Raw genomic sequence first — 27,015 nt, forward strand, 5'->3', positions numbered from 1 at the left:
GTTATGTACAGGCAGGGGTTTGGCACCAAAACCGCAGTTCAGCCAAGCCGTCGACCAAAAGGATTAAAATGTCACAAAATGGTTAAAATATAGTTTCACTCTTTTTTTTGCACGTACAATATTTGTTTTAACTGCCCACCAATCTTATTACGGTGAAAATGCTAAAAATATACCTGTTAAAATAGTGTTTTCTCTTTGCAGGCAGCGGAGCCATTACCCACTGGTAAGTTTCTTTTATTGGCATCTGTGAAACACTCCTAATTATGAGCTATGCTTTTTTTTCTAGTAGCCACTGTTTAATCTTTGTATAACATACTCGTTATGGGCTACGACGATCTTATCAACAGAAGTATGACCATGTTTTATTATTTGTGTATGTAATCGTCAACACAAGTTATTGTACTTGAGAGCAGTTGGGCTGAGGAAATTGCAAACATTCTTTCTCGTACGTGTAATCTGATTGAAGATGGTTTCATTAGGACTGGTCACAATCAAGACTTTTTAATTTTACTACAATTGTATATAGAAACATAACAGGGACCTCCAGCTAGCTCTCTTTATCAATTAGTCTTTTGCTGTGTCATTCACAATGTTCTTCGGCCCACTACAAAATGCAGCATGGGGTAAGGGGTCAGCCCACTTCAGACATTTATAGCATTTTTCTCGTTCACAATGAGCGCTTACACAAACAAAGTAGTTCATTTAGTGCCAGTGACTACTATGGCAATGTGCGCTTTTTAAGGTACCAACAATATTTGTGCTTTCAGCAAATTGTTTTTCTTTGTTTACCATTATGTTTGGGCCTCTTAGCTTCCCAAACAATAAAGTTTACTAACTCCATGACAAAACATGCATTAATAAAGCCAAAATGCTGACACCTACTGCAAGACCTATTGGTTTTGCCAGTGCTTGTTTTACACTTGTTGCAAGGATCGAATGCTGTTTTATTGGCTCTAAATAGGCTATACAACTATTACAGCTTTTGGAATGGATTTTCTGTTTCTGAAGGACGGGTCCAAGATGTTTTTTGCCTTTGAGCATTTCACTTTTTGTGTACAATAACCTCTGTTATACAGTATGTAAAGCTTTTGAAAAACAAACATTTCTGGAACTGAAAATATGCTGGGCTGATACTGTTGTGTTTCGGTTTAGCTGGCACGAGCTGGGCTAGTGTAGCTTCTCAAGCAACCCAGAAAAAACCTTGGATGGAGAAGCATTCATCCTTCACCAGAGGTGGCAGACAAATTGAGCAAAGGTCAAATATACAGGTAACTTTCGTACTTTACTTCAATATTCTTTAATCCCTTCATGTAGATGGTAAACTAAAAGAAAATGACAAAAAAGAAAAGTTGTTAATGGTAATAAATATATTCTGTTGAACTTATTATTTTTTTTATCAGCATCATTTTGGGGAGAGTGAGGGAGGTTTAGCTCCGCAAAATGCTGCTTACTTTGAATGTACTGCCTTGTGACTACAGTTATTTAAAAGGGATATGACTTGCAGAGCTTCATAGAGAAGTAAATGTTTGGTTAAAATAAAGAGACGTTTAGCTTGACTGGGACACCCCCTTAGCCCCTCCCACCCCCCCCGAAATTTGTTTGGCTGCTTTGTACATACCTATGTTTGGGAATGTGGAGATCAACTGGTGGGACATTATACTACCTGTGAATGAATGAATTCTGGATAATAAAAGTGCATAGATACCCAGTGGCATCTCGGCACTGCAGATGAAGTCTTGGAGTATAGTGGAGGTCATAGCTTGAGCTTAAACAACAATCCTTTAGAATTATTCCTGAACTGTATGGTTGTTTACATCTCGTAGATTAGGAGGCATGGAGTTCCACCATTTGGCTGCAATATAGTAGAAAGGTTTGCCTCCCTGTCTGTACCTTGTGATTTTAGGAATAATGAGTAAATATTGGCTGACTGAGCCAAGATTTCTGCTAGGGGTATAGTTGAGAAAATTGCGTGCGAGATAAAAAGGACTAATGTGGTGAATTGCTTTGTGTTGTATGCAAGGTTTCATACAATGTTATCTTGCAAACCATGACCCAGTGAAGCATTTCAAGATGCTGCTTAACTGACGCTTTTTTGTGAATACCAAGGCCAATTCATTTTGTATGACTTGTAGCCAGTTCAGAGCCAGCTTTGGAGTCCTTAGCTACAACAAGTTGCCATAGTCTATTCTTGAGGTAAAGGGAGCTTTTATTACAGTCTTTCAAGAGGGAAATGAAAACTCTAGAGTTATCTATGAGTAACGATCCCTGATTTTTTTTCTGAGTTGAATGGGGCTGTGGTTTGGGAGTGGTCAATTCGCTGGTCCACCAGTCAGAGGACTATGACCATAAAATGCTTTTTTTAAAAACAGTATTTTAAGTGTACAAAATAGATTTTAGTGTTCTCAAGGTTCTTTGAAATTGACACTATTATTTATCAACTGCCCACATGCTATAGCAAATTAAACCCTCAGGATCTTACTAAGGCAGCCAAAGGAGATGTGTTAATATTAAACTGTGCTCGGCTCAAAAAAGAGCCTTGAGTAAAGCCACATTTAAAGAAGAACTTGACTAATCGAAAAGGAGGAATGGAAACAGATCGCGCTCTGTCTGGAGAAACATCTCTGAGCATTTTTTAAAAATAATAAAATCTGTTTGATGGGGATAGAAGGACTGAGTGGGATACTGTACGAAGGGCTGCCGATCAGTCTAGGGCAAGTATCTGTTTAAATTGTTTGTTCTTAATTCTGATGTTTGTTTGTGTTTTTCTATATGAGCAAATGATCAGCCTTATGATAGTTGCAATAAAGAGGATTTATAGCTCTCTAATTTTTATTGTTGATATTTTTGTTGGTGTAGTGTAATTTACATATTATTATTTTTATTTAGAATGTTTATCGATACAGAGGACATAGCACATCATCCGAGAGAAAGCAGAACATACAGAAGAGACTGGATAAGCCACTGACTGCAAATCAGTCCATCAGAGTTGACCAAAGTCCCGAACCTTTGTATTTTGAGGTATAGATATTCCCTCTGTGTACATGCTGTTTAAGGTTGAGCCTCCGTATCTCGGCTAATAGTTAAATAGTTACGGGCTGTTTCTGATGTAACTGATATGATCCCTCAATCAACACAGTTAATTTATTTCAATCACTTGATCAACACAAAGGTTTTCCATGTACTTTTCTTTATGCCAATCTAAGCATCCTTATTCTAAAAGAAAAAATATTCACCCTCTTTTTTATCCATTAAGCTTAGTTAAAAAGCAGCTTATGAGAATTCTTGTATAGGGATAGGTGCTTGGGGGGGGGACGGACAGAGGGGTTGCCAGAGGTCCTCATCATGGGCATGAAAAGAAATCAGTAATTCAGTATGTGTTTTTATTTCACACCAGAAAATACTTGAAATCGTATCCAGAACTGTTGACCTTGTAAATCTACTCTTTTCTCACCTTTTACATGCTTTTGAAGGGCACATAACCTACAGTGGGACACTTTTAACCCCTTCGCTGCCAGGCCCCCGTGCCATGCCTTGTTTGGGCTTTTTGGGGTAGTTCGCGCTTAGTCCCCCATAGCGGTTTGTACACATAAGGTATACATGCCAAATTTGTGTCCTTTTATTTCCAACATTCTTAGGATACTAAAAGTACCCAGGGTTTGTGAATTTCCCTGGAGGGGACCGAGAAATAAGGCAAAATACAGCTACATTTTGAGAGAAATGGGGAGAAAAATGCTGCAGAAAAAGTTCGTTTTTTCCCTGCAAATGATATCAATGAATGGTTTGTGGTGTTAAAATCACCATCTAACCAGCTTTCAGGAATAGGCAGACCTTTGACCTTTGACAAAAAACTAAAATTTCCTACACAGTTTTGGCATTTTACTGTGACGTATCCAAATTTTCTTATTTTTTGTGCGTTTAACCTTCTTTCAGGTAGTGGTAGAAATGAGTTTGAAACCAATACTGGATGCCAGACAGCTGTACATTTCTGAAAAGAATACACAATTCTGAATTCAACTAGGGGTCATTTGTGTAGATCCTTCAAGGTTTTCCTATAGAAAGTAACAGTTCAAATAAAAAACATGGAAATTGATTTGAAAAAACAGCTATATGTACCTACATTTTCACCTTTAACTTCTTCAAACTATGCTAGATTTTTTAAAGCAATACACTGTTACGTCCGCGGAACCCTTCTGGTGCGGGGATGTATCAGGCTTGTAGGTTCACCAAGAAAGCGAGGTAAACAGAACCAATAACTTAGCAGCACCTTGCAATGGTTTTTTAGGTCTCGCCTACGCAGCACGCATGCGCTGAATAGGAAAGAGACCTTTAGCCATCGATTCAGTTTGGCTGCCAAAAACGTGCACGCATTGCACTGCCTTCAATGGCAACGTGGGCACGTTTGGCGATTCTCTTGCGGGAGTGAGCCTTGACATACGGTTCCTGCTCGCTCCCGCAAGGGAATCAGGCGCAGGCCCCCTCCTCTCTTCCCCCTACCCCTGCTGCCTCCTCTCCTCAGCTGCGCGAGGCGCACGCTTATCTTTTTTGGATCCATTTCACAGGGAAGCAACTAAATGAAAGAAGGAATGAGAGGTTGTTAACCGTTTATTCAAGTCATGGTTTTCAGTAAGTGAGTAGCAATACAGAAAGAGAGGGAATAATAGGAAGAGGGGGGTCAGCTGCCAGCACAGAAAAGAATCTGGTGCAGGACCCCTCCTCTCTACCCCTCCCACTGCTGCCTCCTCCTCTCCTCGTCAGCGCGAGGTGCACGCTTGTTGGTTATGGCTACCAGCAATACTGATGCTGCATTGACATTGGTAATCTCTCATTTCAGCTTTTGTGAGTATCCAAATAAAATCTGCAAGTCTCAGCATAGAGAGGGCATGGGAGACTGCGAAGAGATCTAGTGTGAGAACAGCAGAGAGCATTCTGCCTGTATTCTGTCTTACAAACTGCATTGCCTGAGGAATGAGAGCGGTGAGGAGTTTGCTCTGGCAGCAAGGGAGGTGCTGGAAAATTAAGAAAGGATAGGATCTTCGCATTTTGTTGGATGTATATTGACAGTGAAGTGCTTCGCTTTTTGGCTTCCACAAGTGCTCTCTACTGTTTGGTTAATGATCAGTGGTCAATGCAGGGGGTCTTTAGGTGCAACACACCAGTCCTTCCTTACCAGTAGAGATCTTGATTATTTTTTAAGTTAAGCTGCATCATATATGAAGTTGTTATTCTTATAGCCCCCTTTAATGAAAATATGAGCACTTAAAGTCGTTCACATGCCAGTCAAAGTTATTTTCCCGCTTGCTGGAAAAACCAAAACTAGGAGCGGTCTTTTGTAGAACACCATTTTGGAAATTGCCTTCCTGTTACCTTTTCCTTGTACTCGCTTAAGTTGGTTTTGTGAAAGGCAAAAAGCCTTCATTCTTTAGATTCACTGGTTGACTTTGTTAGTAATTATCTGAATTTTCCTTATATTTCTTAGTCTGTAGCTCCAGTTTAATTTATTTGTCAAACTTATAATGTGCTTTTATTCTTGTATTGCATCTGGCCCATCTATACTACTATAATAAGTAAGTAAGAACTTTCAGGCTTTGAGGCGGGTAAACTCTGGAACCACGGCGCCAATCTACACACCCGATACACCGTTGAAATCGTCAGGGTGTGTAGATGGTTATAGGCTATATAAATATGAAAAATAAACGTTATTTAAAAAATGTATGTTAAAAAAAAGTAGTCCCTCCAAGTAGCGCCAGCCGCGACGTGCGTGCTCACGTCAGGAGCACGGGGAGGAGCGTTGTCCTAGGAGCGGCAGACATGGCACGGGGGGGGAGCGGTGACGTGAGGAGCTGCGGACATGCCAGCCGCGGTGTGAGCAGCGGAGAGGCGGACATGGCGCGGGGGAGGAGCGGCGGCGGATAGGCGGTGAGGAGCAGGGCGGCCAGGAGCGGTGAACTGAGGAGCGGCGGATGAGGTAAGGCTCCGGGGCAATGTCGGGGCAGGCGGGTGTCGGGCCAGGCGGGGGACGGAGAGTTAATGTCGGGGCAGGCGGGTGTCGGGCCATGCGGGGGACGGGGAGTTACAACACAGAGCGGCCAGGAGCGGTGAACTGAGGAGCGTGGGATGAGGTAAGGCTCCTGGGACAATGTCGGGGCAGGCGGGTGTCGAGCCAGGTGGGGGACGGGAAGTTAATGTCGGGGCAGGAGGGTGTCTGGCCAGGCGGGGGACGGGGAGTTACAACACAACAGACTAAAAGGCAGGCGGGGGTCGGGGCAGGGGTAGGGGAAGCCTGAATGCTCCCGGACAAGGTCGGGACAGGCTGCTAGTTTTTCTTTTCTTTTTTATTTTTTTTATTTATTTTATGATTACGGAACTCACTTGAGATCCACATAAAAGACATAGTATTACATTCCAAAAAGACTTGAATAAGAAATATTATATATACATAGAATAATGAAAGAGTTAAAAATTAACAGAATAAACTGAACAACGAAACCACCGCCTAATACAAATTCAAAAAACTTTTTAAAAAAATTATACAATTTAAAACAGAACATTTCATTGGGGGGGTTGTCCATGTCCGCAATGAAAGCAGTAGCAGATAAAATATTCAATTGGAAACATATGGGTCTTAGCCACTTTCGCCTATAAGACATTAAAGCTGGGCAAAAAAAGATAACATGGAGCAAATCCTGATTTTGGTTTTTCATATTGCAAAGATCACATAAAGCTGATGAGCCATACCATCTGGATAAGAGAGATTTCAAAGGAAGTAAATCCTGCCTTAGTAGTAACACCATACGCCTAACTCCATGAGGAATATTCCAATGAACATAGAGTTGCGCTTTCCTCATCAGACAGGAATCAATAGCTGGAGTGGTACCTTTATTCAAAATACGAAACTCTCTATCCAGTCTAAACCCTAATTCCCAAGATGCTAACTTCAGAAGGGATTTCAACTGATATGCCGATAAAGAGAATAAAACAACTTCATCTAATTGTAAATGGTTCACAGCATATCTAAAAAAATTTAGGATCAAAGAATAATCATTAAGATTCCCCAACAGCTCAGTTTTTATGAGATGTCTTAACATGCCAGGTTCACCCATTGCCAGGCTAAAAACCCAGCGCACACTCCCCGCTAGACCTTGAACCCAGTTGCTACGTAAACCGAGTTCCTGTCTAAGAGTAGCTGTAGAACCAGCTGTATTGACAGTTAAAAGGCTATGTAGGATTTTACCTTCAGAGGAGTTTAAGAAACTCCAACTTTTTATATCAATTAATTCCATTCCATAAAGTAAAGAGGCAGGAATTTTTGCTCGAAATACTTCCAGCAATATCGAAAAATGTCTTCTGCCTGTGGCCTTATATAGAGACACCAAACTCTTTTCCTTGACAATAGCTTTCCGGATGTTATTAGCTATGTGAGCTTTTTCACTTAAGTTGCTCATAACAATTTTGCCAAGGAAGGTATAAGATTTTACTGTTTCCAATTTTTGGCCCCCCACAGTCCCATGGAAGTTCTCATATTTAGGATTCTTCCTGCCCGAAAAACACATCACTTTACTTTTTGCGATATTTATTGTCAGATGATGCTTTCCTGCGTACTTATGTAATGCATGCAGGCGATTATTCAAACCTATAGGCGTTAGATCGAGAAACAAAATGTCGTCAGCATACATAAGGCATATAATTGGAGAGCCCCCCAAATTTGGAGCAATACCTGTGCTTGCAGAGAGAACCTGGGGTAAATCGGCAATATATAGGGAAAACAGCAGAAGAGCCAACAGGCAACCTTGCTTTAACCCGTTGGATGTAGAGATAATTCTAGAAAGACCTCTTCCCCCCCCCCAACAATACTCTGCACCAGGTATCCGAATGCAAAGCACAAACTAATCTGATGAGAGGGAATGGCATCCCCAAATCGAATAACTTTCCCCACAGCAATGATCTATCCACTTTATCGAAAGCTGTGGAGAAATCGATAAAGGCGCCATAAACTCGCCCTCCACGGACCTTAATATATTTCTCCGTTATAACCTGGAGTGCAGTCAGATTATCTAGGGTACCATGCCTCTTCCTGAAACCGGTTTGTTCATAAGGTAAGATTTCAGCCATAGATACCCAATCGTTAATTAAATTAAGAAGACATTTTGCAAAAACCTTGCCAATTGCATCTAGTAGATCAATTTGGCGATAGTTTTGAGGTAGATCTCTAGCCCCTTTTTTGAAGAGAGGAACTAGTATGCTCCCTTTCCAAGATGGAGTAACAATACCACTAATAAAACAAAATTTAAACACTGGATAAAGGATTTTACTCCATAGTTCGCTATGTTGTTTTAAAGCAGAAATCGGGACCTCATCCGGACCCATCGCGCCAGTAGAGCGCATGCCCTTGATAGCTAATTCGATTTCCTTTTCGGATGGTGGATCAAAGGGGAGATGGTCCTCATAGAGAGAATCATTATCCTGTTGCAAGCCATTACTGCTATACAAATGCTTAATATATAAAACCCAAGTCTGCTCTTCAATAGAGATTGGTGTGGGACTGGATCTAGAACCACAACCTTCGGCAATTAAAGACCAGAATGTCCTTGCTTGACCCTTATGTGAGGATTCCCGAGTTTGATCCATAGAGAATCATCCCTATCTCTTTTTAATCTAGCCTTCAACCTTGATCTCCTTCTTTTTAACAGGACTAATTTATGATGCCGTTCCTTGGTAAATAATAAATATTGACCCCTTATCAATTTATTTATTTCAATATTTAATTGCCGTAGTGGTTTGGGGAATACTAAAGGTTTTTTAATAGGATGAGCTTTCTTTGCAGTTAAGGTTACTAATTCCAAAAAATCTGAGAAACCTAGAAGTTCCTTCCCGTACCATTGGGACAGATTCTCCACAGTAGATACCAAGATACTTAGCAAACTCTTAATGACCCCAGAATTCCAGTAACATTTCCCTGTCTTGGCTCCAAAATTTACCAACTTAGTATCAATGTGCCAAGAATCCGACAGGGGAGGTTTGAGATCAACTGAAACAGTCAATACCTTGTGGTCGCTTAGTTCAGAATTAACAACCAATATATCCTTCATAAAAGGAAAAAAGGAGCTATCTGCCACTACATAATCAATAACTGATTCTCCATTTTTGGATTTATGAGTAAAAGCTGCAGGGATGTCGGAGGGAAGCCTGCCATTTATTACTATGCAATCCACCTTAGAGAGACCTTCCAAAATTAATTTCCCTCTTTTATTGGACTTAATATTCGCCGGGAACTGAGCTTGTGGTATATGGAGAGACTCTTCCTTAAGCTTATTCCTGAACAAATCAAGACCACAATTAGAAATTTTACAGTTAAAATCCCCTAATAACAATATAGGAGGAGGGGATGGATCATCCATAAGTTTAGATATAAAGGAAAAAAGCGACCTTAGGCCAACGTTAAAACAAATATCAGGAGGAATATAAGTATTTATTAGGACAAGTGATTTATTTGAACCGTCTTTAACCAGATTTTTCAAAGTTATTGCCTGGAACAATTTGTTCGGGTCTAGGAAATGGGAAAAATTCCAATTAATCTTATTGGAGAGTAAGCATGCCATTCCACCCTTCGCGTGGCCTCTCCTAGAGGGAAGTGCGCTACTATCTAAAACAAAATACTCTTTATCCATCATTAATTTTCCTTCCACCCAGGTCTCCTGAAGCCAAATAATATCAGCTACTAGGGATTGTAAGAATAATATTTTTTCCGGACTGTTCTTTAAACCCACGATGTTCCAAGAAATAATCTTCAAATAAATGTTAAAAATTTAAATGAGGTTTAAGGGAAGAGGTGGATTTGCTTGAGAGAACACCTGGCAACCAACTCCATTTAGATATGTCATTCATCAAAACTGGTTTCGAAGGAGGAGGATTTTTATAGAGTACTTGTCGAATCGTTATTTGCTACACAAATTTTTAAATCCTTAGTCTTAGCTGAGGACCAGTCTGTGGTGATCGGATTTACTCCTTGAATGGTTGACAAGTTAGTGGACAGTTTGTTACCCTGTTCCTCAATGAAGTAAGGGGCAACATCTATCCCTCTAATTTGTAATTCCTCTGCCCAGTGTAAGATGTGATTTAATACCAATTTAGAATGAAACTTAACCCTGGCTGTTTTCCCCACGGTGGAATTCAGGAGTGTTACTAAGTCCAGATCGGAAGTCTGAATTAGTTTCAGACTCTCGAACTCTCGGAAACACCTAAGAAGTGCCGATCTATTTAAAATGAGATCGGTATCAAAAAGAGGAATAAAATCCAAAAAGGCGGTATCGACACTTTCTTTCTCCTGAATAGACAGGGTAGGGACAGACTCAATGACAAGTAAATCCTGAAATGGCTTAGCCAAAGGATTAAGAATTGGAGGTAAAACATTTACGGGGGAAATTTGACTCAACAGGTTGTGAATTTCTCAAAGGTCCTGCAGAATCAATAATAATGTTCACCTGGTCCCCTTTAGATACCCCAGTTGTGTCATCGAGAGAATTAAGAGACAGGATTTTTCTAGTGAGGCCTCTAAATTATTTTCAAAATTAAGTTTCTTCTGTCTTTTTTTTATAGAATCTTCTGACAGGTTTCCTTTTTTTTGCTCTATTCTTTTTTTGCATTGTAGGAGCCACCCTAACATCATTATTTGGGGGATCAACGAATGCCTCGTTTCCTATCTTTACATGCGAAGCAAATATAGGAAATACAGGAGGCATTTCTGTATTTTGCGCGTCAACTGAATCTATCAAAGGTTCTATCACATCATCGAGGATGGCGATACAATTGCTTCCAGCTGACACTACATTGTCAACAGTGAGACCCTCCGGAATAGCAGCTAACTTATTTCCAATCCGCCCATCAGAAACGGGAATCAAGTCCCTACTGTCCCTACTGTTTTAACATTGTGCTGCAGTGCCTTGCACTTCTGCCCAAACCGAGCACCGGAGGCAGCTCTCCTCCGTGGGTAACGCCATTTTGGGTCGGGAGACGGGCGAGCAGTCTAGTGCTCCGCCCCTCCGGCCCTTTCCTCCTTAAAACTTGAGCATCCCCACACTTACCACTGATTGCTAGTGTGAGTGAGTGAACGTCCTGAGGCGGAAGCCGGGACTGTACATTTTAACATTGCGACTGCTGCTCTGTTTTATGTAATTTTATTTGATATCTGATTTTAATACCTGCTGGTTTTAAGTTGTGCTACTGTTTTAACATTGTGCTGCTGTGCCTTGCACTTCTGCCCAAACCGAGCACCGGAGGCAGCTCTCCTCCGTGGGTAACGCCATTTTGGGTCGGGAGACGGGCGAGCAGTCTAGTGCTCCGCCCCTCCCGCCCTTTCCTCCTTAAATGGCTCCCCTCACTAGGAAGCGCAGCGGATGAGCGCAGCGGGCGCGCCGGCGGCGCGCCGAAGGCTCGCCAAAGGCGAGCCCATCTGCGCCCGTCCGCGCCGGACCCGCGCCTAGGGCCAGTCCCCCTGCTTCGCACAACCCCCATCCTACCTTTAAACATCTATATGATAGAGAGACACTATGGGCCTTAAACAAAAAGCCCGCCACAAAGGGCTGCGAAGTAAGGAAACCAGGACTCAAAGCCCAATTCAATACCTCCTATTGCGCTAACTGCCGGCAAACCCTGCCCAAACCACTTTGGCAATCTATAGCACCCCAAGGGAACCAAAAAACCATCCCATCTAGGGGGAAAAACCATTCGGTCAAATGCCTTCTTCTTAACACGAGATCTCTGGTCAAACATAGTTTGGAGGTAGCGGAAGTTATCCAAGAGGAGGATATAAAGATAGCATTTATCACGGAGTCATGGACTGATGCAGCATCAGGTCCAGACATAGTCAAAGCTACCCCCCAGGACTATGTGTGCCACACCCAAAATAGGGACAAAAGGAGAGGGGGTGGTTTAGCGATCATTTATCATAACACCATCAGAGGCTCTTTTCAACCCGGTCCCGCCGGCCTTGATGAATCATTGCTTTTTAACCTCACTCTCTCAGATCATCAATCCTTTAGTGGTTGTCTGGTTTATAGACCCCCAGGTGGCAAAGCCCAATTTATAATAGGATTAAGTAGGGCACTCGAAGCCGCAGCGTCTGCCCAAATGTTCACCCTTCTGGGCGATTTTAACTTCCATTTGGAATGTGAGGCGGACACAGATTCCCGGGAGCTAATCGACTTACTGAGGGGGGTTGATATGACTCAAAGGGTATCTGACCCAACACATAAAGCAGGACATACCCTAGACGGGATTTTTACGAATCATCCCAGCCTAAAAGTGATATCGGTTCTTCCAGTATCCTGGTCTGATCACTCAGCAATTTATTTCACGATTTCCCTCCTCACCCCAAAGAAACCACTTAGCACAAGAAACGCGCAGAGACAGGTCAGAAAATGGAAAAACATCAAAGGGGACAAGCTGGAAAATATGTTAAAAAATTCCCTGACCCCGATCCCCGACAATGTGGAGGAAGCAGCCACGTCCTATACAGCCTGGCTGGACCGGGCCTGCTCTCTCTTGGCCCCCCCTAAAATCACTTACTCCACCGGGCAACCCCAGCTGCTCCCTGGTTTACAGAACAAATCAGGGAACATAAAATAAGATGTAAAAAACTGGAGAGAATCTGGCGAATGAATTACAGCGAGCTAGACAAACAAATTCTTAATTCAGAACAAAGAAGCTATAGAGAAAGAATCTTGCAAGCAAAAAAGGCTTTCCTTACTAAACAGATAAAAGAAGCCAGCAACACCACCAAAGAACTATTCCAAACGGTCTCATTATTAGCAAACCCTAAAACAACAGAAATTCCCCCCAGTCTTCCACTCTGTGAAAACCTGGCCAGTTTCTTTCGAGAAAAGGTAGAAAACATCTTCTTTTCACTAGACAACCGAGTTAAGACACCCCCTCTAAGGGATGGCCCGGAGACACTCGGCCCTTCAGTCAGACTTCAACAATTTCAGCCCATTACTGAAAAGGAAGTGGTAAAGCGCCTATTAAAAATAAAATCAGGTTCCCCTCATGATCCCTGTCTCACTGGTATAGCCAAACTAGCCCCAGACGTCATTGCAAGTGGACTTACCCCACTCTTCAATCAGATGTTGGAGAAAGGAGAATATCCCTCCATCTGGAAGCGAGCATCCATCCTGCCACTGCTAAAAAAAAACAATCAAGACATCACCGATTTGAATAATTATCGACCGATAGCCCGACTTCCCCTCCCCGCAAAAATCATGGAAGGCAACCTCAATGCACAACTTAGCGCCTTTCTAAACACGGGGGACCACCTTGACCCTTCCCAACACGGGTTTCGGGCGGAGCACAGCACAGAATCCGCCCTGATTAAATCAGTGGAAGACATCAGGCAGGTGATGGACGCAGGAGGCAGAGCGGCCCTGATCCTGCTGGATCTCTCCGCGGCCTTTGACACGGTCCACCACAAACTGTTGGTGGACCGGCTGAAGGCCTGTGGAACCCAGGGAAAGGCACTAAATATCCTACAGGCCTTCCTGTCGGATAGAACCCAGGTAGTGGCACTAGGAGATTATGAATCCCATCCGTTTGTGCTGCCTTGTGGAGTCCCTCAGGGGTCTTCACTCGGTCCGACCCTTTTTAATGTTTATGTTGCGTCTCTTGCCCCGGTGATACGAGCGTTCGGCTTTCACCTCACAGCATATGCAGACGACACTCAGATAGTGGTGTCTCTCTTACCCGGAAACATTGAAAATACAGCAGACAGATTTAAAAACTGCATGCGTGAGGTGGGCTGCTGGATGGCACAAAACTGTCTAAAACTTAATTCCACGAAGACAGAAGTATTGCTCTTCGGAGCCAGGGATAACTTCTGGTCCCCGAGATGGTGGCCAGATGAAATGGGTCCTCTCCCCTCCCCGGTGGACAAAGTAAAAAACCTGGGCATTTTAGTGGACAATTCCCTGTACTTTAAACCCCAGGTGAACGCACTCTCTTCCTCTTTGCATTATGTTCTTAAAACCATTAGAAAAATTCTTCCCTATGTGCAGAAGGAACATAGGAAAACCATTGTTACAGGTCTAGTCCTCTCCCGCCTTGACTATTGTAACAGCCTGATGTTAAACGCCCAGCAGAGCGTCCTTAATAAACTCCAACTATTACAGAATGCAGCTGCCCGCCTGATCACTGACACTCCCAAATTCGCATCAATAACTCAGGATCTGGTAACTCTTCACTGGCTACCAGTCCGCAAGAGAATTGTCTTTAAGGCGCTATGCATGGTCTTTAAAGCCCTGCATGATACAGGCCCCAGATATATGAAACTGCTCTTTCGCTGGCATAAACCGGCACGAACTCTGAGATCAGGGGAACTGGCCCTGGTCACTGTCCCTAGAACCAAAAGAGCTCGCTGGGGAGGCAGGAGCTTCTCCCTTGGGGCAGCAGAGGCCTGGAACAAACTTCCTCTCGCGCTCAGACAATCCCAGGACTTGATGGCGTTCAGGAGAGAGCTCAAGACCTGGCTCTTTACCCACTAAGTCCATCCACTCAGACCAGCACTAGCAGCCAGCGCCAGTACACCTCCGGGTAACAGAGCGCTCTACAAATGTGATAATAAATAAATAAATAAATTTGAACTGGGTCTAAAATTTCCTTCTCCTTAGTTATCCTCTCGTCTTCACTCGTATTCGCCAATAAGTTGTCATACTCAAGATGCGACCCAGGATCGGACCCCCCTTTATCATGTAATAGCACCCTAAGGATTTGGGTTACCGTATCTAGGACGCAATCTGAGCCTCCGACAAATTTTTCCAATAAACGTAGAATGGAAGACAACAAGTATTCCAAAGAAGACAAAGTTTTAGAGATTAAATTATCATTGCCAATCGGAGAACTCGGAAGGATGTTATTCAAATTAGTGCCAGGGCTAGATGAGAGGTTTTGCTGAGCTAGTGAAAAATCTGATTTATTAGGAGTGCTACTGTAAAGATGGAGCCTAGGGGTAAGAGGAGCTTCATTAGCAATTGTAGTGACCATAGCTTTAGCATGAACGGATTCAGAATACCTCTTTTGCGACTGTAAATCAATATCAGGTAAGGTAAAATCACCCTCCGGAATTAACTTAGAATGACAAGGGCCAGAAGAGACTTTTAATTCCTCCTTAATCAGAGGAGTTGGATTAAGCGCTGTTAGCTCCGGTAAATTTACAAAAATGTCATTAAAGGATTTTAAAATATTAAAACCAGAAGCCCCAAGAGGAAGCTCCATTTGCCTCTGTAAATCAGACAAAACAAGAGGGGGACCCCCCACTATTTCAAAGGAGGGGTTCCCAAAATGGAGCGATAATGGGATCTCAGTCAAATTGATATTATCCTTAGCAGGGAGAGGAACTACCTCTGATTCTATGCCCTTTAGTACGTCGGGGTTTGAGGTATCCGACAAAACTTTATCCTTTCCGCTTTCCCATAAATTAAACAGTTGACATTGACCTTTTAGCTGCAGGGTAGAACTAATTTTATTCCGCAGAGGATTCGATTTCGTTTTAGCACCTGACCTCCCCACTAATACTCGACCTGAGCGAAGTTTTTTTGCAGTCATATTTAAGACAATAAAGGAAACAGAGGAGTACAGCTAAAATACAAAACAATAATATAACACTCTTAACTAGAAATAAAATAATTTCAATAAACAAACAGAAAAACAAAAAACCAAAGGGACGGGGCCCAGCCCAGCCTACTTCAGCCTCTGACGGCCGCAGACGGCCCGCCCTTTGCCCGGGCTTCGTTCCGCGCTTCGTTCCGCGCTTCGTTCCGCGCGCGTCCCGCGTGCGCGGGTATTCTGTTTATGTACGTATACGCTGTGGGCGTGGCTACAGGGAGAGCGGGCCAGGTGTCAAGAATTGGCCTCGCAGGGACTCCTGGTAGTTTGAGTCCCTGCCGATTCGCTCGCAGCCCTGTAAACGGCAACAAGCCCCCACAGAGTGTCTAGGTGAAGCGGGACCCGCAAAGCGGGTCCGGCGAACTGTAACGTTGAGGTCAGGCGGCAATTCACATCAGTAAAGTCACTGTCCTCGGCTCCGTTTTTACCAAAATACAGGCGAAGGAGAATCCACCGGTGCTAGGAGGGGTAGCTGCTTATACCAACAGCCGATGCGCTGTGGGCGTGGCTACAGGGAGAGCGGGCCAGGTGTCAAGAATTGGCCTCGCAGGGACTCCTGGTAGTTTGAGTCCCTGCCGATTCGCTCGCAGCCCTGTAAACGGCAACAAGCCCCCACAGAGTGTCTAGGTGAAGCGGGACCCGCAAAGCGGGTCCGGCAAACTGTAACGTTGAGGTCAGGCGGCAATTCACATCAGTAAAGTCACTGTCCTCAGCTCAGTTTTTACCAAAATACAGGCGAAGGAGAATCCACCGGTGCTAGGAGGAGTAGCTGCTTATACCAACAGCCGATGCTAGATGTATTTATATATTGTGTGTTTGAATGGTTGTTCTTCATGTTAAACCAGCTTTTACTGGCCTGTAATGCCTTCCAATATTATGTCAATGCTTTAGAAACTCTTTCAATCAAATAAGAGGATGGAAAAATAAAGGTTGCTCTGGTGGGATGAAGGAAGTGCTAAACGCAAACTTGGCTCTTACAGCAAATAAGGCTTCTTAGTCTGTAAAGTGGGTGCTCTTGGATCTGAAACACTCGAAAGCTGAATGAACCCCTAACACGACCCATAAAACTTAGACCTTTAAATGTGCAACCCTTCTCATTGTGGTTAGTTTCCAGGTCCTGGACTGAAGGCTTCCTTGAAATAAGACTTCAAACACAGAATGGTATCTGGGGACAAACCTGGGGCTCGCATTGCAGTCAGTCCATGATACTAAATTCCCGATATTGATGAGGACAATGAGAAGGGACATGCAAAGCTGGCATGGAGGCTCGCTTTCCTGGCAAGGACATGTAGCATCCATCAAGATGAACATACTGCAGAGGGTGGTGTTTATGTTCTAGGCCATCCTTTTAAGAGTGGATCCTCCATCCCAGATCAAGTAGGCAACATTGAAGGACTTGCCTTCTGTATTAAAGTAGCCCCCTCTTCCTCCTTCTCAGGGCTTCTGCTTTACAGACCGCCGGATTGCTGCCTTAGTACCACGCTGATACTGGCAGATTGCATCACCCAGATATCCATTCGCTACGCTAACTTTACCGTCCTAGGGGACCTCGACGACCCCGAATGCACACAAAGTGCAAATTTCATAACGACCCTTGTGGGCTTCAATCTTGCCTAGCTGGTCTTATTCCCCATTCACAAGGCGGGCCACACTCTTGACCTCAACTGCAGGAACAAGCAGGAGCTGAGGGTCGATAAACCGCTACATATTATCTTGTCAGACCACTGCCTGGTCCCTTTCCCCCTGAAGTCCACACCCACCCGTCCCAATGAAGTCGAAAGGAACTGGGGTAGGGTCACCCCAGAGACCCTAGGGCCTGTATTGGCTGGCTCTAGGCCTCCCCTCTCGGACAATCTCAACCAGGACACCGCAAGTATTAACTCATGGTTGACATCTGTGCTTGACAAACTTGCCCCTCTGAAATCTGTTAGCATTGCCAGATCTACCCTCTATGCTCCATGGTTTGCAGAGGAAGTCAGACGCGAAAAGAGCAAATGTAAAAGATTTGAATGTGAATGGAGAAAGTCCTACTCTCAAGACGCCAAAAACATCTACAAAATTGCCTCGAGAGAGTACCTTAAATTACTCCACTCCAAGAGAAGGGAATTTCTGGCATACCGCATTCCTAACGCCAAAAGCTCCTCAAGGGAGGTTTTTAGGATAGTCAATCCTGCAGCACTAGCCTTTGGCTTCTGACCATCTCAGTACCTTTGCACTAGCCTTTTAAATTCCTTTGAAGAAAAAATAACGCAGCTCTACTCCTCTGCGCCCCCCCGGCGTCTGAACCCAAAGTAACCGAAGACAATCAGTCTCCCGATTCTCGCCGAAGTGTCTTTGGCTGAACTGCAGGAATGCAAATCGGGGTCACCAACCTGGTCCTAAACCACATCTGGAATACTTCTCATAGGACGGGAATCTACCCTGCCACGTGGAAACGTGTACCTATTACCTATCCTAAAGAAGGCCAATGCCAACCCAGAAGTACCCAGCAACTTCAGGCCTATTTCCCTAATGTCTGCACCTGCCAAGGTACTAGAGAAGGAGGCCAAGTTACAGTTGGCCAACTATGTGGGAGCCAGTGAGCTGTTATGTAACTCACAATCTGGCTTCCGCACAGGGTACAGCACGGAAACAACGCTGCTTGAAGTCACAGGCTCCATTCAGATGTCTGTGGACCGCAGCTCATCGGCTATGCTGGTGCTTTTAGACCTTTCCGCAGCATTCGATACTGTGTCACACGCAATCCTGCTGGATAGACTTAAGCAGATAGGTGTGCTGGGAATGGCACTTGAGGGGGTTGCCTCCTATCTCTTGGGCCGAGGCCAGCACGTCCTTCTCCGCCCGATCATTTCCTCAGTGAAACCACTCAAATGCGGAGTGCCCCAGGGCTCAGCCTTAAGCCAGCTGGTTTTTAATATCTACATTACTCCCTTGGCGGCCCTCACTGCTAAGAGAGGGGTCAAGGTGATCTCCTATGCGGATGACACTCAGCTGGTGTTTTCCATCAATGATCACAGGACATAGCAGGCTGGATGAACAAAAACTGCTTAAAACTGAATGCTGATAAGACAGACGTTTTATTTTTAGGTCTCACCTGAGCCAGCGCATGCTCTGCTTTAGCGAGACTTTTAGTAAGGGCTTCAGAAAATGCGACAACTGTGGCCTAGAGCTTGCGATTACCCGCGTGGGCGCGCTCTTACGAGCAAAGGCGCTTCTCTCATCATGGGTCAACAGCTTTCAAGATACGAGAGCTTTCTTTCACATTCCTGAAGTAGATTGCTTCCTTTTCATTTGCCTATATATCCCTACCTCTCTTCTACCCCTCTACCTCTACTCTACCTCTTCTACCCCTCTACCTCTACTCTACCTCTCTCTTCTATCCCTCTACCTCTCTCTTCTATCCCTCTACCTCTGTTCTACCCCTCTACCTCTCCTACTCTTCTACCCCTCTACCTCTCTTCTACCCCTCTACCTCTCTTCTACTCTTCTACCCCTCTCCCCTCTACCCCTCCACTACCCCTCTTATACCCCTCTTCTTCACCTCTACCCCTCTTCTACACCTCTACTCTACACCTCTACCCCTCTTCTACCCATCTAATACCCCTCTATCCCTCTTCTACACCTCTACCCCTCTTCTACCCCTCTAAACCTCTACCCCTCTACTACCCCTCTATTACTCCTCTCTTCTACTACTCTTCTACCCCTCTACCTCTCTCCTACCCCTCTACCTCTCTTCTACCCCTCTACCACCTCTCTTCTACCCCACTACTACCTCTCGTCTACCCCTCCAATCCCCCTCTACTACCCCTCTACCCCTCTTATAACTCTCTACCCCCTTATAACTCTCTACCCCTCTTATACCCCTCTACCCCACTACTACCCCTCTACCCCACTACTACCCCTCTACCCCACTACTACCCCTCTACCCCACTACTACCCCTCTTCTACCTCTCTTCTACCCCTCTACCTCTCTTCCACTCTTCTACCCCTCTTCTACTCTTCTACCTCTCTACTACTCTTCTATCCCTCTACCCCTCTTCTACCCCTCTACCACCCCTATACCCCTCTTCTACCCCTATACCCCTCTTCTACCACTCTAGCCCTCTACCCTACTATCACTCTACTACCCCTCTACCACTCTACTACCCCTCTATGACCCCCCTACATCCCATCTACCTCTCTTCTACCCCTCTAAACCTCTTCTACCCCTCTACCCCTCTTCTATTCCTCTTCTACCCCTCCTCTACCCCTCCTCTACCCCTCCTCTACCCCTCCTCTACCCCTCCTCTACCCCTCCTCTACCCCTCTATTACCCTTCTATTACCCTTCTACTACCCCTCTACCCTTCTACTACCCTTCTTCTACCCTTCTACCCCTCTAATCCCTACCCCTCTACCCTTCTACTACCACTCTACCCTCATCTACCCCTCATCTACCCCTCTTCTACCCCTCTTCTACCCTTCTTCTACCCCTCTACTTCCCTTCTACCCCCTTCTACTCCCTTCTATCCCTCTTCTACCCCCCTACCATCCCTCTACCCCTCTTCTATTCCTCTTCTAACCCTCTACCCCTCTACTACCCCTCGTCTACCCTTCTACCCTTCCAACCCCCTTCTAAACCCCATTCCAACCGCCTTCCACCCCACTACTACCCCCCTTCTATCCCTCTTCTACCCCTATACTACCCCTCTACTACCCCCTGTAACTAGAAAAGACACTGTGTCACGGCAGCATCACTCAGCACCACCTCAGCATCACTTTGCACCACCTCAGCATCACTTTGCACCACCGCAGTATCACTCTGCACCACCTCAGCATCACTCTGCACCACCTCAGCATCACTCTGCACCACCTCAGCATCGCTCTGCACCACCGCAGTATCGCTCTGCGCCACCGCAGTATCGCTCTGCGCCACCGCAGTATCGCTCTGCGCCACCACAGTATCGCTCTGCGCCACCACTGCATCGCTCGGCGCCACCACTGCATCGCTCGGCGCCACCACTGCATCGCTCGGCGCCACCACTGCATCGCTCGGCGCCACCACTGCATCGCTCGGCGCCACCATTGCATCGCTCGGCGCCACCACTGCATGTTATGTTATAGGAAGCTTGTATTGCGCACTAATACTCTAGAGTGTCCTGGCGCAGAAGTGAACTAGAGCAAAGCAGACGGAAGCCAATTAAGGGAGCTGACTGAACAGGTGTGTCTTTAGCAGACGGAAGCCAATTAAGGGAGCTGACTGAACAGGTGTGTCTTTAAGCATTTTTTAAAAAGATGGAAATCTTGAGTAAGCTGAAGATCCGCAGGGAGCGAATTCCAAGCCACTGCTGTTTTAGCAGAAAGAGACTGGCCTCCCAAGCGAGCTCTGCGGAAACGCGGCATTACCATCCGGCGTAAAGAGGCAGACCGCAGAGATCGATTGGGTATATACAGGGCGAAGCGCCTCCTGAGGTACAAAGGACCAAGACAAAGAAGGGCCTTGTGCGCGAGAGTGAGAGCTTTGAATTGTACTCGCTGGGCCACAGGCAGCCAGTGCAGATCCCGCAAATGCTGTTGAACGCTTGATCTCCTAGAGATGTTAAAAAGGAGTCTGTATAGTTTGCAGTTTTTTCAGCAAATACCCTGGAATGCCAATGAACAAGGCATTGGCATAATCAAGACGGGAGAGAATCAAAGCACGGGCTACCGTCTCTTTGGCCTCTCTAGGGAACAGAGTGAAGAACTTTCTAAGTGCCTTTAGGGTGCCAAAGCAGACACCAGTCAATTTTTTAACATGGTCAGCGAACCGAAGATCCTCACTAAACCATACCCCTAAGTTCTTTGCCTGGGCTCCCACAGAGTTAGGGCACGTGAAATCAGGGGGCCACAGAGATTGTTTAAAGGCCAGAGGGAACTGGCCATACAAGAGGACCTCAGATTTGTCCTCATTGCACTTCAGAGAGGCACGGGCAAGCCAGCGAAATATGGACGCTAGGCACGTCTGGGCGATGTTGGTGTCCGGATCCGCGCCCCTCCAGGTAAATAACAACTGGGTGTCGTCCGCATACGCTATGATTTTTGCTCCAAGCTCCTCTGCCATATAAATCAAAGGGGTTAGATAAATATTGAAAAGCAGAGGGTTCAGAGTAGAGCCCTGTGGCACCCCCGTAGCGAGTTTCCTGACAGAGGATAGACAGGGAACCATGCAAACCTGCTGCGTGCGAGCATCCCCAAAAAATGTAATCCACTCCCAAGCCAGGCCCGTAATGCCAATAGAAGAGAGCCGGACAAAAAGCATCGGTGAGGCACTGTATCGAAGGCGGCAGAGAGGTCAAGTAAAATCAGGGCCGCCCTGCCACCCCCGTCCAGGCACTCCCTGATCGCCTCCGACATCTCCACCAAAGCGGCCTCCATGCTGTAGGCAGTTCTAAACCCGGACTGGGCTGTGTGTAAAGCACCCGAGGATGCGACAAAAGTCTCAAGCTGCCGAAAAACAACCTTCTCGCAGACTTTGGCTAAGGCAGGTAAGAGAGAAATGGGCCGATGATTAGCTGGCACCAAAGGGTCCAGCGAAGGTTTCTTAAGCAGGGGTAACAGTTTGGCCTGTTTCCATCTCACGGCGACCGTGGCGGTCTGAAGGGAGAGATTGACAATCGCCACTACTTCGGGACAAACCTCCTCGGCCACCCCAGCAGAGACAGACTTCAGAGATCTAAGAATTACCAAAATGTCGGACTTGGCGGCAGGCAAGAACGATGTGAACTGAGGGATAAAAACACTAGATATAGGGGAGATACCACCAGGGGTGAAATCAATACCCTGGAATGAGAACCCACACTATCCTGGATCCCCGATATCTTGTCGACAAAAAATGTGGACAGCTCCTCACACCATTGTTGGGAGACCGGGAGAGTCCTTTGCTCCGCACACGGCTATAAGAAGCTCCTGATGATGGCAAAGATCTCCTTGCTGTTATTGCTAGCCATCGCAATCCTCCCAGCAAAGTAGTCACTTTTGGCTTTTCTAATGGCCATATAGTACTCCCTTTGAGCTATTCGAAGGGTCGCCTTGGCAGAAATACAATACTTCTGACGCCAACGGCGCTCCAGCTTTTTGCACCCCAATTTCAGTTCCTTAAGAGCATTAGAAAACCAAGTCTGTGAGGGTGGAGAGCTCTGTTTGCTATAACACATCACTCGGGGCCAGCACAGCATCACTCGAGGCCAGCACAGCATCACTCGAGGCCAGCACAGCATCACTCGGGGCCAGCACAGCATCACCCAGGGCCAGCACAGCATCAGTCAGGGCCAGCACAGCATCACTCTGCAATAGTACACCACCACATCATCATCATCATTCAGCAAGACCTAAGTGTCATTCAGCATCACCTCAGCATTGTCTCATAACCAGTCCCCACCACCACTACCACCTCAACATCACTCCACACCCCCTCAGCCTGCTCTCGGAATCTGCCTTCTGTTGATTCTCCCCTAGCGCCTGGCCGCTGCTAGTGTCATAATACATGTACTAGTTCACAACCTTCAACCTCCAATTGTTTATGCCCTCTCAGAAAACGTTAACAAACAACCATTGGAATAGGCAAAAACAAGTTGCCAGCAGTGCAAGAACAAAAGAAAAATTAGGTATTTATTTATTGTACATACATTTTTTAATATGGTCGTTCTGTTGGACATAATGCCTTCTTGGTCATATATAGGGTAACAAAAATGCTTGTGGCACTTTTTTATTACAACTTTTCAGCATGCTGCCCAGCAGCCACACTTCTCTAACGCACAGCTTAAACACATTGGTAAAGTCAATAGCTCTACCTTAACACTTATAAGGACCCAAAGGCGAGACCTATTGGCTATTCCAATGCGTGTACCTGGTATACAGCAATTAATTTGGTAAAATATCAAAAATAGGCATCAAGGAAACCTATGTATTTTCAAAAATGGGACAAGATATGGAGTTTGGAAGTAGTGGTTATTTTCACATTTCTGAATTTGCAGGTAGCCGTACTAGCATGTAAATTAAGGGGCATTTTTCACACTGTCTTCAATTTGGAAGCCAGAAATGCATTGAAAGACAACAGGTAATGACACTTGTTTTACTAATCTGTGTTTGCCCAAGTCTCCAGATTAAAAACAGTACCTCACTTGTGTGGGTAGGCCTAATACCCGTGACAGGAAACGGGTCAAAACACAACATGGCACATCACATTTTTCCACAAAAAAATACTGACCCTTGTTTTGCAATGTGCCTGGTTGTGGATTTTGAGCACTAGCTCAGCTGGCACCTCGAGAAGCCCAGCAAACCTGTAAATCTTTTTAAACTAGACACCTGGGGAGTCCAGGATGGGTGACTTGTGTGGCTCTCGCCAAGTTCTGTTACCAAGAATGCCTTGCAAACCTCGAAATTTGTAAAAGAAAACACATTTTCCTCACTTTCTGTGATAGAAAGTTCTGGAATCTGCAGTGAGCAATACACTTCCACCCACAAAGCTTCCCCCCAAGTCTCCCGATATAAAAATGGTACCTCACTTATGTGGGTAGGTCTAGTGCCCGCAACAAGAAATGGCCCAAAATGTACTTGAAAATGATCACAGCGGATTATGGGTAAGCAAACATCGGGGATCCACGCAAGCCACACATCCTTGGACTCCCCCTGGGTGTCTAGTTTTTTCAGAAATGTCTGGGTTTGGTAGGTTTCCCTACATGGCCACCGAGCCCGGAACCAACAACTCAGGTGAACCACCCCCCCTCCTCCTCTCTGGCAAAGCCTGGTCGTTTTGTGATTGGTCATTTTTGATGCCCCCACAATACATTTTGGGCCCTTCCCTGTGGCGGGCACTTGACCCAACCACACAAGTGAGGTAGCATTTTTATTGGATGACCTGGAGTAATGCTTTGTGGTAGGAAATTCTTTTCAGCCCAGTGATCCCACAACTTTTCCACTTAAGAAAATGTTTTTTAAAGATTTCTAAGCAAAATCTGAGATGTGGGGGGGATTCTGGGTAAGAAAACATTAGGTCCATGCAATGCACCTCCTTGGACTCCCCCAGGTGTCTAGTTTTTTCAGAAATGTCTGAGTTTAAGTTTCTCTACATGGCAGCTGAGCCCTGAACCAAAAATGCAGGTGACTCCCTTGTTAAAAAACGTGTTTTGTGATTGAGAATTTTAGATGCCTCCACAATATTTTTTGGGCCTTTCACTGTGGAGTGCACTTGACCCACCCACACAGTGAGGTAACATTTTTATCGGGAGACCTGGGGGAACACCGGGTTGTAAGAAATGTGTGGTTTCTTACTGATTCTGGAAGAATATGGCACAGTAATGCAAGGATAATGTGTGACTGTAGTCACATTTTGAGGTTCACAGGGCGTCTTGGGTAAGAAGTCATAAGAAAGAATGGTGATAAGAAAGAAAACATTCAGTTCAAGTGGTCAGACAAACTCAAAAAGAACTTGATCAAAAGAAACCTGATCCAAGTAGAAATAGGAAATTCAATACCTTTCAACCCAAATGCTTTCGCTGTGGCAAGTTATTTCATTTGGCCAACGACAGGCTACGTCCAGGCTGGAAAGCCACATGTACCAATTGTAAAAGGAAGGGTCATTTTGCTGTGGTATGTAAAGATAAATCCTACAAAGGAAAAGTAAATGAAATTTACGAAGAAGAATAGGTTAATGATACTGATCCTGAACTTGATTGTGGTCAAATTCTGCTACAAGTTACAGGTAATTGCAAGGGTAAGAATGGTCCCATAGATGAAGTCTTGGTGCAAGGTGAAAGTACCCTCTTTTGTTTGACTCTGGTGCTAAAATCGTGTTAATTTCTAAGGAGTTCTATCTTGAGAAAATCAAACACAAGATTAAAATGTTCCTTACTGACATAACACCACATGCTTATGTGTCAGGTCGTCAGTAGCATAAGATAGAAATAACACCACTAACCTTTTTCTTGTGACAAGCAGAGACGATGGTAGCTGATAGTCCCCCCAATTCCCCTGAACGCAACCCCCACCAGAGGAAGGCAATCCTGCTGTGTGAAGTCGTGCCCGGGGAAAAAGGGAAAGGGATAAAATAATAAACTTCCTGCCAGCGCTCTTGTCCCTTCCGGGTCTGGTCTAGGAGACTGTATGGCACCCGTCTGGATATGACACTGCAGAACAGGACGAAAACACAACAGGTATGAGGAGCTCACTCTATTGTCAGACAGGTTCTAACAAATATTCTTTGCACTCACTCACCAGAAGGTCTGCAGCTAATGTACTAAATAAGAAGGCACTGAGAAGCTAATACTAGAAACGTTCACTACTAGAATGAAACCAGGAACAGGGAAAATGAACTTCTCATATAAAATGCAGTGAAAACAAAAAAATGACTGTTGAAAATCACAGCAACTTAAATAGTTCCAAGAACACACTGCCCAGAGCCACAAATCCGCAAACTCTGCTTGTGATAATCCAAGGTGTATACTCCAGCAATTCTGTGCACTGGCACTGCGGAGTAAATGTCACGAAGAAACAAGATCCAGCTTACAGATGCTTCAACACTCTATAGGCCTGCGCTGGAATGAAAATGTCATATTGAAAAAGGCAAACAATCTGGGATAAAATAGAACAACCTCCGGTGTTTGCTTAGCAGTAAATGAATCAGACCTTGGAACTAGAAACAGGAGGTTTAGGGGCTGACAACAGTTTTAACAAAACGAAAACAGCCAAATGTCGTGGTGCGGAAGAAACGCGCTCCGGCGCATCTTCAGCAACTGCAGGGTCTGGAAATAATGAAAACCCTGAGTCGCGGCAACAAAGAAAGCGCGTCCGGCGTTTCTTTCGCGAGTTACAGCGGCTCAGACAAGCAGGAAACGTAAAGGGTAATTGAAGGAAGCGTTCCTTCCCAAATACCTGTACCACCGACGAACCTCTCAAGGGAATTCATGAATCAGGCAAGTCTGACAGGTAATGGTCCTCGTAAAAAGTCAGGAACGACGCGGAAATGCTTCTCGCTGGAATCCGGCGGGGAGCACCATCCGCCATCCTAATCTCTCCATTACGATTGTCAAGCACCTTCCTCATGAGGAGGAGGTGCTTAAATATGGACTGCCCTTTGCCTTCCTTTGACACGCCCCACTGCCTGCTGGGAACTGTAGTTCATAGGGCCTTTTCTTAACCTAAGCCCGGGAGCTGGTTTGTAAATGTGGCGGTTATTAACCTGTTTAACTGTTCTCTGGTAGGCGATCGCTACATTATGGGCATGAACCGATTAAGCTATTAGGTTATTTTTGTGCACCTGTGGAATACAAGAACAGAATGATCAATGGTAAGATTTTAATTTTTCAAAAAGGGGACAGCACATTAAGCTGGTTCCACCAGAGAGCTCTTGGTATAA

At 45.1% G+C, this 27,015-nt stretch overlaps 1 protein-coding gene across 4 annotated transcripts in view; it reads left to right on the top strand.

Moving 5' to 3' along the window:
• Positions 1-27,015, top strand: part of SECISBP2L (SECIS binding protein 2 like) — a 989,501-nt gene that overhangs the window by 403,662 nt on the left and 558,824 nt on the right. For all 4 annotated transcript variants that reach the window (XM_078684798.1, XM_078684797.1, XM_078684799.1 and 1 more), the window contains 3 exons: positions 202-223; positions 1,153-1,268; positions 2,887-3,018. In XM_078684798.1, coding sequence (XP_078540924.1) covers positions 202-223; positions 1,153-1,268; positions 2,887-3,018 — 270 coding nt within the window. The remainder of the gene's footprint in view (positions 1-201; positions 224-1,152; positions 1,269-2,886; positions 3,019-27,015) is intronic.

The sequence above is a fragment of the Lissotriton helveticus genome, chromosome 3_2, assembly GCF_964261635.1.
Source record: "Lissotriton helveticus chromosome 3_2, aLisHel1.1, whole genome shotgun sequence".
In the NCBI taxonomy this organism is placed as follows: Eukaryota; Metazoa; Chordata; class Amphibia; order Caudata; family Salamandridae; genus Lissotriton; species Lissotriton helveticus.